Raw genomic sequence first — 15,277 nt, 5'->3', positions numbered from 1 at the left:
GGGCTTTATTCTTTTACTAAAATGAAAACTACCTTATTAGCTTAGCAAAGCATACTATATAAGGTCATCCTAAACAATATTTTTAAACCAGTGTTATTGAAAGTGGTTTGTAAAAAAATTTAAAACACATAATTGTATTAATTTACATAGGATAGTGGCATAATACATTTCCTTCGGGGCTTAAAAAGAATGTATATTTAGCCCTGGCTGGTGTAGCTCAGTGGATTGAGCGTGGGCTGCGAACCAAAGTGTCGCAGGTTCGATTCCCAGCCAGGGTACATGCCTGGGTTGCAGGCCATAACCCCCAGCAACCATACATTGATGTTTCTCTCTCTCTCTCTCTCTATCTCCCTCCCTTCCCTCTCTAAAAATAAATAAATAAAATCTTAAAAAAAAAGAAATCCTATCTCTAAAATAAAAAAAGAATGTACATTTTAGACAAAGATGCAGAGCTTGGGTGTGAGTGCAGATGCTGTGATAGCGCAGTATTTTTATTTTCTTCTTTGACCCCAACACCTTTGAGTTCACAGCTTGGGTCCCAGTGCTGCTCCAGTAATCTAGTTATCTTTTTAAAAGTTTAATTCACCCTTAGGATACATATGGGAGAATTTCTAGTAGTTTATATAAAACTTCGGGTGGTTAATAAAAGAATACAGACAAATGTAAGTTTTTGAGGTTATTCACCTGAAAATAAAAGGCCATGATGAAAAGCAACAATCCTTTATTTAAGATCAAGGATGGCTATTGCAGAAGCACCGATTCAGGCAGAAACCTAAATAGTGTTCCAATAATGGGACTGAGGCAAGGGGTTTTTATGAAAAAAGGGAAATAATTGCATGAACAGAAAGAAGGAATTTGGAATTGGTGCTAATAAGCTAAATTATTAGCTACACACGGCTGTGTACTAATTCTAAAGAATGTCTTTAGTTTCCGGTCCTGGAGTCCGGAGGCATGCTTTCTTGTTAACCTCACAAACAATTGTTTGGAAAACAGTGCTGTTCCGGCCCAATCCAAAGGTTACTTTGCCCAGTACATTCCAAGGTTCCAGCAGTAAGACGTGCAGGCAGGACCTCTGGAATGGCCATTTTAAAATGGCTCCACTTGTGCCAACTTTCACAAGGTTCTGTCTGAAAATGCTGGTTTGAAACTTGGTAGAGCTCCAGGCAGAGGTGACAGGTCCCTGCAGAAAGAGAATTAACAATTGGAGGACCAACCCCTGCTGCCAGCAAAATCTAGGCTGGTGTTTCAGCTGGCTGGAAAATACGATATAATCCCCTCTCCACAAATATTCATGAAGTCACCGGCCCTTTCTCCAGCCTCTGTATCTCTGATTTTTCTGCAGCATCTTATATTTGCTTCTTGCATTTGGCCCTGTGGTTTCTATTCCCTTTGGCCAAATGCAGGGCAGACTGTGCACTCCAGGCATAGGCATTGGAGTTACAGGTTGCCATAGTTACCTTCACACTCCTAATCATGTTGCTTCCTTAAAAACCATTAAGACATCCCCTTACTCACTGGGTCTCTTCCTCTCCAGGTCTCCCCTCCACCTTATCTGTCCCCTCTTCCGTCCACCCTGGCTGATGACCACACCCCATCTCACTGGGGGAGGTCTTTTCATTTTGTTCTCGAGTCTTAAGGCACCAGTCCGGTGTCTGCCTTTAGCTGGCTGTGCCCTGCTGTTTGTGGAGGGGACCTGGGGACTCTGAAGCAGGGTGATGTGAACTAGGTTCCCCAAGTGGCAACTGTGGCTTACCTTCAATTTTCTTAATCACCAGCGAAACAAGCACACTTCACAAAGACAAGCATGAACCTTTCTCTAGGACAACGAAGTTAATTTGGTTTGAGCAAAGGGTAATTCTGTTAGCATGTTTGTTTTTCTTTCCTTCTCCCTGTAGGGATGTTTTTAGGACAAGAGTCTCAATGTCCCACAGTTCTAAATCTTATTACTAAATGTTATTCTTGCTAAATGTTAAAATGTAGCACAGAATTTTGCAGACCAACTGTATCCAGGATGAGCTTACCAGGAATGCAACCAGATAAAGGTAGTCGGCTGCAAAAAAGAAATCAATGTGTAATAACCAAATAGTGTGTATAAGCAATGGCTAAGTCTCCTTTCTAGGAGACAGCTGTTCATGTGAGTTCCCTTGTCTTTTTTACTTCCTGCAAGTAAATAAAACTACATTGGGAAAGCCACGTTTGGGATCTTGAGTAAAGCCCTGCACCAAACGCTTGAGTTTGGTAACAGAGACAAAGGATTCCTTTCTCGTTGCACGCTAGGATCTAAGGTTGTTGTTCTTGCCTCTCAGGGTGGATTGGATAGTGGCAGGTCCTACTGTATTCGTTTGATTCTCTCCGATGATAAGAGCCTGGGGGACCAGTTTACACCTGTTTATCTTGCCACCTGAATGAATCTCTAGCCTAGCCCAGTGAAGTTAGAATTGCGGACAAGGTCCACTACGATGTGATACTTAAGGGCACCGGGCGTGGCAGGGCTGGGAGCAGGGAGACATGATGAATAAGGGAGAAGGAAGCCGATTACTAACTACATGTATTCCACGGTTTTGCCAAATGTGGGGGTAAATCTGCACCGATAGCTATAAACTTGGATTTCTGATCTTCCTGGCTCCGGTATTATTGTTGTTACAGGCCAAACGCGCATCCACGATCCCGTCTGAGGTCACCCTGTACGAGGGGCAGTGCACAGGGGTGGCCGCAGAAGACCACACCGATGAGAGGATGGGGTCCGACCTGACACGGCCGAGTGGACGCGGGGAGGTGGGGAGGTTGGGCACAGGGTGTGGGCGGGACTTAACGTGCAGAAGTGCTTCAAGCCCACCAAACATTAGAGGACTGTTAACCAGAGCCGAAAAGCTCCGGAAGGGGCCTGAAGTCTGTGCACCTCAGGAGAGGACACCGAAGACCTCGGGTCCACTCTCCGCACACGCATAGGAGACGTCCCACTGTGCAGCCCCGGGCCGCGAGAAACGCTAGCCTGCGATTGCAAACTCCTCCGCAGCACGGCCTCGGGGGTAAAGCAAAGAGCCAAGCGTCCCTGGGGTGCGCGCGCAGGACCACGCCCCCGCCCTCTTCCGCTCCTGATCCCTCTGATGATTGGTGTCCTCCGCCCAGGGGGCGGGCACTCAGGCGGTGGTGCGCGCGCAGCGGCTGGGACCCGGCCAGTCTCCGCCTGCGATTGCTGCCCGAGGTGCAGGAGGCGGGCTTTCAGGCGGCCGTGCGCGCTCTGCAGTGGCACCAGTCCGGTTGCGAGCCTCTCCAGGCCCGCCCCTCGCCCGGCCCGCCTCCGAGTCACCGCGATGGCTGCCTTCCTTCTGTTCCGGCAAGGACGAGCCAGGGCGCTGAAGGTATAGGGGAGCTGGGCCTGTGGCTGCGAGCCCGCGTAGGGTCGCGGCGAGGGCGCGGTCCTGAGGCCATATCTGGCCGTCCCGGGGAAGCCATGACCCGGCTCTGCAGCGGAGGAGAGGGTGCAAGGCCGGTGCAGGCAGCCGGGGGCAGGGGCCGGCTCCCGCCCAACCCGAGTCCCCTGGGGAGCCCCCGATGTGCGGCGTGCACCGCCTTGCTCTGTCCAAACGGTTCAGGACTGCGTCTTTCCTTACTGAAGCAGGAGAAGAAGTGAGGGAACTTCTGGGCACCTGGTTGACCCGGCAGCTGGTTTCGCAGCTGCCAAGAAGCCAGCTTACATTACCTGGTCTGTGAAAAGGAAGGAAGAAGGGCTTGCTTTCTTCATATATGAAAGCTAAGGCCACTTCACGACATCTAAAGTTTCAAAAGGTTCTTATTACATAGCAGTAACTAATCATTGGTAAATAAATTAAAGCACAGATGGGAAATCTATTGCCAGAGAGTCTCTTTACTCCTTGAAAACTAGTTGCAAACGAGTTTTTCTGCGTATACCCATGCTGAGTGCAGTCATGAACAAAAAATTGTTACTCCTTCATGTATGCACTGAAGGCGCCTCTGTTCTTATGTGGAGCGTCTACAACAGTGCCCAGCACACAGCAGGTCTTAGTAAATGGATGCCGAATAAATGAACAGGTTATAAAATGCTTGCCGCTTTGATATTACTGAAAACAAATTTGAAGCAATTTTTATCATTTTTAAAATACTATTTTAAGCAGTATTCTAGTTTACTTTCTAAGTATAGAACAACATTTTACAAAAAGAATCATAGTATTTTGTAGGTTAATAGTTAATTGGAGACTACAAAAAAGTATGCACAGAAGAAAGTCTGGTTGGAGAAGTACCCAAGTGTTAATAGTGCATGTTCTTGAACTCAGGTTTTGTTTTTCTTTTTGCAGCTTTTTTGTATTTTTCCATAATTTCTACAATATACATATATTATGAAAATTGTAATCATTAGAAATGTATGAATGCAAAGGAAAGTATTCATCTGTAGTACTAGCCTTTGTAGCTTTTTTGTATTTTCCATAATTTCTGTAATATACACATATTATGAAAGTTATAATTATCTTTATAAATATGCCATATGAATTTAAAGGAAAACATTCATATGTAGTAATAATACATAATCGTCATATGTACTAATAGCGGTTGTAAATGGTGTTTCACTAAAGTATCCTTTTGAAAATTATGTTTTACTTTTCTTTTTTCAAAGATTTTATTTATTTATTTTTAGAGAGAGGGGAAGGAAGGGAGAAAGAGAGGGAAGAGAAACATCAGTGTGTGAGAGATGCATCCGTCAGTTGCCTCTCGCCCACCCCATAACTGGGGACCTGGCCAACAACCCAGGCATGTGCCCTGACTGGGAACCGAACTAGTGACCTTTCAGTTTGCAGGCCAGCACTCAATCCACTGAGCCACACCAGCCAGGGCTATTTTCTATTTTTCAATTAAAGTTTACTTTACTTTTTTTTTTTAAGATTTTATTTATTTATTTTAGAGAGATGGGGAAGAGAGGGAGTGAAACATCAGTGTGTGGTTGCCTCCAGCACACCCCATACTGGGGACCTGGCCTGCAACCCAGGCATGTGTCCTGACTGGGAATCAAACTGGCAATGCTTTGGTTCACAGGTCTGTGCTCAATCCACTGAGCTACACCAGCCAGGGCCAATTAAAGTTTACTTTCAATATTATATTGGTTTCAGGTATATGGTATAGCAGTTTGACAATCATACTTTACAATATGTTCCCCCTGATATTCCCAGTACCCACCTGGCACCATACATAATTGTTGCAATACTATTGACCATGTTCCCGGTGCTGTGCGTTACATCCTGGTGACTGTTTTGTAACTGCCAGTTTGTACTTCTCAGCTCTTTCACCTCTTCACACCACCCCCCAAACCCCCTCTCCTCTAGCAACTACCAGTGCGCTGTCTGTGTCTATGAGTCTGTTTCAATTTTGCTTTTTCTTTACATTCCTAAAATATCCTTATTTGCTCATTCCCTTGTCAGACTATGCTCCTCAAAGGACAAGTGTTTCCAGGACTTGGTCCTGCAGCTTCTCTCTCCGCAGAATCCGGAAAGAGTGACAAAGGACTGCCACTGAATTCCAAGAAGCAAAGCACACCAAAAAGTAAGATTTCCATGGTAGTCATAGGTGAAAAGAACGCAGATAAATCAGTGAGCTCCCCATGAACTGAAAGGAGTTTTTACTAGCTACACAATTCATGCTTCTTTGTTTCCAGCAGCATCCAGATTATCATCAGACATGAGGTTTGTAACAGATATTAGACCAAAAGTATCAGTAATGTAACAGTCTTCTACTCACCATTCAGCCCTGAGTGGGATGCAGAGTATGAAGGCTCTGGCTGTTTGGGTGGCCCTAATACGTCCTCCCTCCCAGGAATCCCACTTTTCTCTCCCTGATTGTGACTTTTTTCCGCAGTGTTTTGAGACTCATCTGTGGCTTTGCTCAGCCCCAGTCCAGGATTGCAGGCGTTACTCTGTGGCTGTGAAGAGAGTTAAGAGCCGGCCCCGTTTTCCATTGTGACTCGCTTTGATGGAGCATGCTCGGGGTCTGCTCTGTTTGCAGCTCTTTGCACGGTCATTTTGTCTTTTAGCACCAGTTTCACTTTACTTGTCCTCCGAATACCAGCGTAGCCTGTCCTCATTGAAGGGCAAGAGGAAATGCAATGCTATGTTTGGTTTGGTTTTATTCTTCAGTTTTAATTTAATTTCATCTTAACCCTGACCTGAGGATATATTTATTGATTTTAGAGAGAGAGGAAAGTGGGGGTCAGGGAGAGAGAAACATCGATCGATTGCCCCAAACGGGGATCAAACCCACAAACCCATGGAGTGCATGGGGCAGCAGCACTCCAGTCAACTGGGCTGCTCAGCTGGGGCCGTTTTGTTTTGTTTTGCGTTGTTTTATTTTATTTTATTTTATTTTATTTTCAACAGTATGTTTTAAATACTTCTTGTGTGAGAATTTTATGTTCTATTCCCACTCGTTATCAGTTGACTGTAATCCAGGTCCGTTGCATTTAGTCTTAACTGATGAAACCTTAGTTGAGTCTTAAAAAAATATACATAATATTTGCAATCTCTTGGCAAAATCTTTAATCTTCATATGGGGTTTAGAACGATACTCTGAGTTTGTCTTCTTTTCGTGATGATGCCCTTTTCTCAGTTTGAAAGCGTTTGGATTGGTTGTTTTGTCCCTCCTTGGTCTGCACGCAAAAGCGTGAGCGGGTTATAAGATACTGGCATTCTGTTGAGAATGCTGCCTGCCAGCTGCCATTCACACGCCATTGACCTTGACCCAAGAGGCACACATTCCTGGTGATGTCTTCGGCCCCTGTCCACTGTACCTGCTTCATTTTTAAATCGGTGCTCTCTTTCTTTAATCCGTAAGCTTTAATATAAGGATCTTAAAGTAAGGACTTTGTTTGTTTGTTTGTTTTTATTTTGTGGGCATAGCCGCAATACCATTATCACACCTAAAACACCTTTATAAGAATGTCAGTTGAGTTCTGTGTTGTGCCTGGCACGTGTCTGACATTCTTTACTGGTGAATGAGTAGTTGGGTTTCATTACTAATGTTATCCTTGGCCTTGGCGAAGGTTTTTTTTTTTTTTTTAAAGGTTTTATTTATTTTTTATTTTTAGAGGAGAAGGAAGGGAGAAAGAGAGAGGGAGAGAGACATCAGTGTGTGAGAGATACATTGATTGGTTGCCTCTCTCATTGCCCCCAGCTGGGGACCTGGCCCGCAACCCAGGCATGAGCCCTGACAGGGAATCGAAATGGCGACCTTTTGGTTCGCAGGCCAATGCTCAGTCCGCTGAGCCACCCCAGCCAGGGCAGGCTTTGGTGAAGCTTTATCTTTTATCTGCAGTCCTGCCTCGTAGGTTTATGAGCTTGGATTAATGGAATTTAAGTTACCATCGCAGAGCCAAATTTGCCGCTTTTTAGCAACTTTCTTCGGTATGTGGAGTGGAAATGGGGTGCTTCGTCCTGTGAGAGTTTGGGATGCAGCTAGGGGATGGGAAACACGGAACTGGGGGGTTGGTCTTGGGTTCGCGGCTTCTGCCTCTGGACTCAGCAAACCCTGCAGGCCCCCGAGCCTCGGCCCTTGGTGCCGGAGTGGGGCCAGCGATCTCACCGGCCGCCCCGGGCCGGGGTGGGTCCGGTGGGAAGTGGTAAGAGGGGTGGTGTGTGCAGGGGCAGTTTTCAGAGCTACATTATCGTTAACACACATTACATTCCTGTCTCAGAACTTAAGAAACAGTAATCCCTAGGTGAGGAAGAAGTAACTTACACTTCTGAACCGCTGTGTGCAGACATGCCAGAGCTCCAGTGATGGAAAAGCGCGAGACACAGGAGCGCTTTTCACACAGAGGGAGCAAGCACGTGGCCAGGCTAAACCCCGCCAGCAGTGGGTGGGTTTTGTTGCATTTGTCTTTCCAGGACAGTCACTACCGAAGTGAAGCATTGCCAGGTGCATCAGCATCCTGCCTGTAGGCAAACGTCAGGGATCTCATGAGAACACACAGGTGAATTCATGCTTGTGTTCGAAGTTGGAGCCGTTGTCCCTCCACGTGACAGCGCTGTCTTCCAGGGACGCCGTTCTGCACCGCTGAGTGCAGACTGGCTGCGGGCCCTGGCACTGCGGCGCAGCGGTTTGGTGGCAGCCCCAGACCACAGCGGCCGGCTTCCCTCGGAACCGCAGAGAGGGGGCTGGGCTGGGCGGCAGCCGGTCAGCGGAAAAGCAGAGTGCTGGAGTTTAGTTCCCCAGCCGTTCCGTGGAATTCTCCCAACAACGCAGCATGAATGGAGGAACCTTTAAAGCAGGGGTGTCCAGCCCACAGGCCGGCTGCACTCGGCCCTGGGTGGCTGTGGATTCAGTCCAGCACAAAATCGTTCATTTACTTAACACGGCACTTAGTTTTATTACTAAGTTTTATACTAAGTTTTACTACTTAGATATACATATTTTCTATATTAGTGATCACAAACTTAGGACCTGCTCGATGCTTTTAAAAGATTATCGAAAGGGCCGCTGCATAAGTAGGGTTATTATGTGAGGACTTTTTTGTTTCTCCGTGGTGGCAGATATCACGAAAATTATGCGCAGACCTTTTTTTTTCTTTCTTTCTCATCCGTTTTCATCAGTGTTTGCGTATTTAATGTGTGGCCCGGAGACGCCAAAAGGTTGGACACCCCTGCTTTAAAGCATTCTTTTCTGTATGACAGGAGTTTCTTTTTCAAACAAAATATATCATTGTTAATCCCATTTGAAATTTTCTTCCCATTTCAGTAGGTGCTGCCTCAACCCATAATGTAGTTTTAATAACTTATTTACCATTTTAAAAACTTCACAACAAATTTTGGAAGATTCAGGCATAATTTCTCTACTCAAAGCAGCCTGTCTCAGAGGAGCTTTATTTGAAGTTACCTTTTTTAAAAATTCCCTTCCTCTTTTCCACCCAGCCTTCCACCCAGCCTTCCATCCGCCTCCCATCCGGCACCCATCAGTGTGTTCTCTGTGAGTTTGTTTCTGTTTCGTTTTGCTTGTTAATTTGTTCAGGTGTTTTGATTCCACATGTAAATGAAGTCGTCCAGTATTTGTCTCCTGGTGCCGGAGGGCTTCCCTCCCTCCACATCCGCACCAGCACTTGTTTGTTATCTGTTCTCTTGGCGACGGCAGTTCTCACAGGTGTGAGGTGCTACCTCATTGTGGTTTTGATTTGCGTTTCCCTGGCAGTTAGTGGCATGGAGCACCTTTTCGTGTGTGTGTGTGTGTGTGTGTGTGTGTGTGTGTTGTCTGTGCATATGTCCTTTTTGGAGAGGTGTCTATTCAGGTCCTCGGCCCATTTTTTTTAATTGGATTATTCACTGTGGGTTTTTTTTTCTTTGAGTTGAATTAATGTAAGTTAATTGTGCATACTTGGGAATTTTAGACTCAGCGTAGAGGCGGATTAGCGATGCAGGTGAGCAGGCTGTGGGGTTCGGAGGCTGGCATGCCTTCTACGCTGCAGTTGGCAGTTTCTGAGCCCTGTCAGGTATGGGTTAGGGAGACGGGGAGAAAGGGAGAGTTCAAGTGCTCACGCACTTCTTTGCCTCGTTTTTATGTCTAAGGTGCTCCTGGAGCTCCGTGCGAGTCCTGAGAGTTGCCTGCGTCCGCACCTGCTCTGGGCGGTCAGCATGCGGATTCCGGGCTCGCAAGTAGCTGCGGAATCCGACGCGCCGTGCAGCAGGCGCGGAGGCGGAGGGGGCAGCTGTGAACAGTCACTCGTGCGCCGGCCGTTCACGCACGTGTCTCCGTGCACTGCCCGTGGGCCTCTCCGCCTGTGTCCGGGTTCTGGTTGGTCCTCAGTTTTCCTTCATCGTCTTCTGTTGTTCTGTCACATGTAGGTCCCCGAGCCCAGCACACTGTTACAAGCCTGGTTGGGTGCTGGTACTCTAGGAAAGCTAGGAACACGTTTTTTCCACTTTAGAGAAGTTGGATTGATGTCTCTTTAGTATAAAATAGGCTGGAAAATAAAGACTGGATTTAGAGTTTGTTCGTTTGTAATATATTTTTTTAAATTTTACTTTAGATTTGAAAAGGCGTTTTAATTTATAAAAACATGTTCTACACTTTTGTCCTAATCTGTGCAGTTAGAAAAGATTCGCCACCTGAGGAAATGGACATCAGCTCTAGTCAGTGTGCTGTGTGATTGCATTGTTTTTAAATAATTGACTTGACAAAATGGAAGACTTCCATTTGCACTTACTTGATTTTTTTGCAGTGTAAACCCTGTTGCTTCCAGTGGTATATATGATACTAAATGATGGTGGACTTTTGTGGCCTTACAGTACTTCTGCTTTGCTCAGTTGAAGAAATCCCCGGATGGCTTGTGATCGTGAAGGACTTTTCTTCCTCTTAGGGCAACTTCATTTGAACCACATTATCCCCCCCACCCCCCGCCCCCACAACGCCCTCCCCGCCAAGCACGTGGATGCGTGCGCCCCAGGCCCGAACCAGGCCTCTGTCTCCTTTTGTTTCACCGTTTTGTTCAGAGAGTTCAAGTTCATACAATATGGAACACTTTTCTAATATTCAAGAAGCACCAGTTTTTACGGTTTTGAGAAATTTTACATTTGTAAAACTTCAGTAGTTATCTCACATTATAGTTTATCTTAAATTTGGGTGAAATTGTTTCACAGTAATTATCAAAGAAGCTCTCTTTTGAAAAGTGTAGACAAGTTTGTTATTTCTGTTGTTAAAAATCCCCATGTTAAAAACTGCCAGTGACAAAGAAAAGCATCTGCCTTTCTTCCTGTTCTCTTGGGGGGCTCGGCCCCCCTCAGGGTGGGTCCCTGGCGCACTCCTTGGGGTGGTTACTTTGAAGGTGTTGTGAATGACAGAATGGCATATGATAAGATGTCTGTGACTTTGATTCACTTAGACTGTTTGACTAAATATCAAAAATAATATTCCTCTTTATGCCATTTCCTAGATGTAGTGGACCCAAAGGAGAGGGGCAAGCTACTAACAACCCCAGCAGCAGCCGAATTGTCTAGAAACCTAACTTCACCCAGGTCTTCCTCGTCAGCTGGGACTCGAGGCGGGACGGTAGCGGGCCCTCGCCCCGGTGACGACGTGCTGCTCACAGCCAAAGGGGCTCAAGAGGTTCTGTCGACAAAGACCTGGGTAGCGCCTCCCCAGAAAGGCCCGTCCGCGCTCAGAAGCCAGGGCCCCCGCGCAGCGGCCCCTCGGAGGAGCGGGGGAGTGGCGGGCGGTTCGTCGTCATCTTCGTCTTCGTCCTCGTCCTCGTCCTCGTCCAGCTCCTCCGACTCAGGGTCTGACGAGGAGGGCGACGGCCCAGCGGCGGGTTTGCAAGGGATGGGCAAAGGCGGAGGAGGGGTGCCCAGACCGGGGGCCTCCCTCTCCTTTGAAAACAGGGCCCCCGAGGTGTCGGCGTCAGCAAGGGAGACGGCCCGGGCGGCACAGCCACGTGGGGACCTCAGCTCTCCGGAGGGGCCCCGGCAGGCAAGGAAGAAAGGGGCCTCCGTGAAGCCTCCGAAGGTCGGAAAAGACGAGCCAAAACCCACAATATCCAGGTCACAAGTACATAAAGAGTTTATGAAGGCGAAAAAAACGCAGAACATATTCAGCTCAGATACAAGAGATAAAGAAAGCCAGAGGCCATCTGAAGGGACAGATGTCTCGTCCGACCCTACCAAATCAGGGGCGTCTGCACAGCCGAGCGCGGGCCCAGCGCCCACGAGACCAATGGCAGGCCCCGCCGTCGGAAGGCAGCTGCGGGCAGCTCCCCCCGAGACCCGAGGGAGACAGTTGGCAGAGTGGGGACCAGAGCCCACCGGGGCAGTGCCTTTTTCCCCATTCAAAAAAGAAAACTTGGGGAGGCAGATCATAGAAGGAATCTCAAAGGCAGACGAAGAGATTCTGGAAGACCGGGGACCAATAACAAATTCAAAGCTAGTTCCTGTCCAGAACACAGCCATGTCTGACGAGAAGACGGCAGAACTAAAGCTTGAGGCAAAGGGCGAAGTTGCTGAAGACGCAGCAACCCAGGCGGGAGGCCAGGACAACACACGGGGTATATTCCTTGACCGCTGCGAGCTCTCCTTGTGCCCCGGGGGTGGTGAGACTGAAGAGCTGTGGGGTAGAAAGAAGGGCCACCACTAATTGGACTCCACAGTGGGAACGTGGCCTGTTCCACTGTCTCAGATCAGCAGCGGGGTCTCTCTGAATTATGAGAGATACATGCCTTACAGGCAGAAGTCCCTGAAACATTTCATTTTTATATTTTTTAAAGATTTTTATTTATTTTGTTTTTTAGAGAGGGAAGGGAGGGGGAGAGAGAGAGAGAGAGAGGAACATCAATGTGCGGTTGCTGGGGGTTATGACCTGCAACCCAGGCATGTGCCCTGACTGGGAATCGAACCTGCGACGCTTTGGTTTGCAGCCCGTGCTCAATCCACTGAGCTACGCCAGCCAGGGCTGAAACATTTTAAATTTATCTTACAGTGAAAGAGTAGGCCCTTGGCACTCTGGGCTGCCCCCGAACCAGTATAGTTTTGAAAACTGGCATGTAACGCATCACCCTTAACGGTTGGGGGTAGACAGTGTCCGCTTCACGAACTTGCAGAGCAGCTCACTGAAAGGAGAGGGGAGTTTAGTGTGAAGGGCGGTAGTTAAATTCGGTCTGGTGCTGTACAGGCGAGCCACCAGGTGGTGCCTCGCGCACCCTCATGCCTGAGGGGAAACCTGCAGGTCAGGAGTTCGCACAGTGAGTGACTCGAGGGCAGCCGTGGACCGTGTAGATCTTTTCACTGGATGCCTCCTTCTGCTTTACCCGAACAGCCCAGCGGGCTGCTTTAGTTTTCTGCAACGAATTTTCATAAAGGGCTTTTTTGCTAGCACCGATTTTGAAAGGGAAACTGTTTATTCCTACTTATGTTACCATTTTCTTGTGCGTTGAACTTTATAAAACAAGAGTGTGCTTTTTAGGTAGGTCATAGCCAGACGGTCTAGGAGGTCTCTGGTTTTAGGATCTGTGTCTCTTCCAGACTTCTTCAACACGCACTACTGTGACTAACACACCCCGCTCCTTCCTGTTTGCTCTTGATTCTTTTTAAAATCTTCCTTTTGCCTAATTGACGTGACCTGGTCATCATTGTTATCAGTTGCCTTCTGCTGACAGAGTTTACGTGTTTTCTTCCCTCCTTTTTCTCTGCTTGTCATTAATGTGCAAAGTGCCGGAGCTCACCAGCCGCTCCCGACCTCCGGAACCGCACGGCCCGGCGCCCCCATTTCAGTCACGCTGCTGTAACCTGGGGAGGAGCACCAAAACCTTCAGGAGGAAACAGAATCTGGGTGTTCAGAGTGCAAACTTTTTGAAAAAACTTTGCTTCTGATTTTTCATGCACGCGGGAATCTCCCAGTATTCTCTTTGCCCTGTGGGGGTGAGCCGTGCCGCCCAGGAGCGCAGGGGTTGCGTCTGTGCGGTGGGCCACCGCGTCCCTGAGCCCCCCGGACTCTGCCTTCCAGGGGTGTCGGGTTTTGCCAGGTTTTCAATGCCCACATTCACCTTCGTTTGGAAGATGCCCCTGTGCCACACCAAAGATGCTCTACTCACGGAGATGGGAAAGATGCCTGCTCTTTAGACATCTTTTTTGTTTAGTATAACTAAAAAAAAAAAAAGCTTTTGGTATGAATTCAAATAGTGGGAGAGTGAATTTAAGTTACATTTTGTGCAGCCTGAGTAGAAGCAGAGCGCACGCCCCGGTGATGGAAGTTCGGGGTCGGTAAGAACGTGACCCAGAGTTTAGCCAGCGTCTCGCGAGAGCTTCACCCTGCCGCGGTTTTGTCTCACGCTGCACACCGCTGGACAGCGATGTCTCCTCTAGCTGCACACTTTCAGTTTCAAGATCACCAAATGTCTGGGTGTGTGGGTTTTAACTCTTTTTTTCCATTTAAGGAAATAAAGCTAAATTAGTATTTTTTTTATTCTATGAATCTGAAGTATACCAACAACTTTTTCCAAAAGTTAAACGAAACCTACGTGTCCCCTTTCCACTCCCTCTTGACTGTGTTGTTACTAAAACAGGTGGAGTTTATCTAATTTTCCTGTGTTCAGAGACTTATGCTGCTCTTGAAAATGTTCTTCTATAAATGTTTGCTTCTGTTACAGACAGATTTCTAGTAGATCTCACTTTTTCCCCCTGAATCTTTATGTGACCCCAAAGTCCCACTATAATCGTTCTAGGCATTTGCAAAGTTCGGAGAAGCCCAGGGTGCAGAAGCACATGAAGTAGTAAGTTAAGGCACATTACCGTAACTATTCCGTTTCTTGTTGAGGCTGTGTGTTTTAGAACAGATTCGCAGCTAAACTCTCGGCCTTGGTTTTGAAGACGCTGTTGCTTTCATGAGCTTTTCTAACCAGACACCTGATAGCAGGGCTGCAAAGCAGTTCTTTCCCCGTCCAACGTGCTCACTGCCTGTGTTCCGCCCGCAGAGCCCGTGCAGGCCGCCCCTGCCGCCGAGCCGTTCGACAACACCACCTACAAGAACCTGCAGCACCACGACTACACCCCGTTCACCTTCCTGGACCTGAACCTGGACCTCTCGAGATTCAGGATGCCCCAGCCCTCCTCCGGACGGGAGTCGCCTCGCCACTGAGAGCTCGGTTTGACGATCGCGCTCACGTCGTCTGCTGCGTCCCGGGCCGAGAAATAAAGTGCGCTCGAGTCCCCAGGCCTGGCGTGTCACTGCTCCCCTCGTACACCCTCGCAGGGGAGGGCGGGTTGGGGACCCGGCGCCGCTCGCTCGCTCGCTCAGCGCGTGTTCAGGAACGTCTGCGTGCAGGGAATTCTCCCCTGAGGCCCACGGACACGTCCACAGGGTTAGGACACGTGGGTGCTTCCCGGCAGCGTAGCTCTGCGTGGAGCCCCTGGCCAGTCAGTGCCCATCCGGGCCACCAGCTGGGCGCTGACAAGTGGGACGGCAGCCTCTGCTTTCACACCCAGCTCTTAATCAACTAGCAGTGGGAGTTTGCTCGTTTTAATTACTGCGTTGCAAAGAAATAAAATTACAGCATTTTAGTATCGGAGAAGGAACTGTCCTCATGTTCACTTGAATTCGGTTTCCGATGTGAACTCGGGGACGCTTTCAGCGGTGGGGCTGGGGAGAGGTGGGAGCTCTGTGGCGCCCAGGTGGCCGCGGCCGGCCCCGCTGGATCCGCTTCGGTGGCGGGATCACCTTCCTTTACTTAGAACGTGACGTGCCTGGGGGTGGCACACGGTGTGCACCGGGCAGCCTGCGGGCGTGCAGTCAGCAGACTGCT

The 15,277-nt window shown here is 48.3% G+C and overlaps 1 protein-coding gene across 2 annotated transcripts; it reads left to right on the top strand.

Annotated features, from left to right (window-relative positions):
- The first annotated feature begins 3,195 nt into the window (after window positions 1-3,195).
- Window positions 3,196-15,043, top strand: NDUFV3 (NADH:ubiquinone oxidoreductase subunit V3). 2 transcript variants are annotated; one of them, XM_045852592.1, is made up of 4 exons: window positions 3,196-3,362; window positions 5,433-5,553; window positions 10,925-12,028; window positions 14,450-15,043. In XM_045852592.1, the coding sequence occupies exons 1-4, from the start codon at window positions 3,315-3,317 to the stop codon at window positions 14,611-14,613; spliced, it is 1,437 nt and encodes a 478-aa protein (XP_045708548.1). In that variant the 5' UTR covers window positions 3,196-3,314; the 3' UTR covers window positions 14,614-15,043. The 2 variants fall into 2 exon arrangements, with proteins under 2 accessions (XP_045708548.1, XP_045708549.1); XM_045852593.1 differs by lacking the exon at window positions 10,925-12,028 and having other exon boundaries at window positions 3,205-3,362; window positions 14,450-14,688.
- The last annotated feature ends 234 nt before the right edge of the window (window positions 15,044-15,277 follow it).

The sequence above is a fragment of the Phyllostomus hastatus genome, unplaced genomic scaffold (genome assembly GCF_019186645.2).
Source record: "Phyllostomus hastatus isolate PE091 unplaced genomic scaffold, TTU_PhHast_1.1 phas_contig_948, whole genome shotgun sequence".
Lineage (NCBI taxonomy): Eukaryota > Metazoa > Chordata > Mammalia > Chiroptera > Phyllostomidae > Phyllostomus > Phyllostomus hastatus.
The sequence above is the reverse complement of the archived record's forward strand: the minus strand, read 5'-3'. Positions and strand labels throughout refer to the sequence as shown.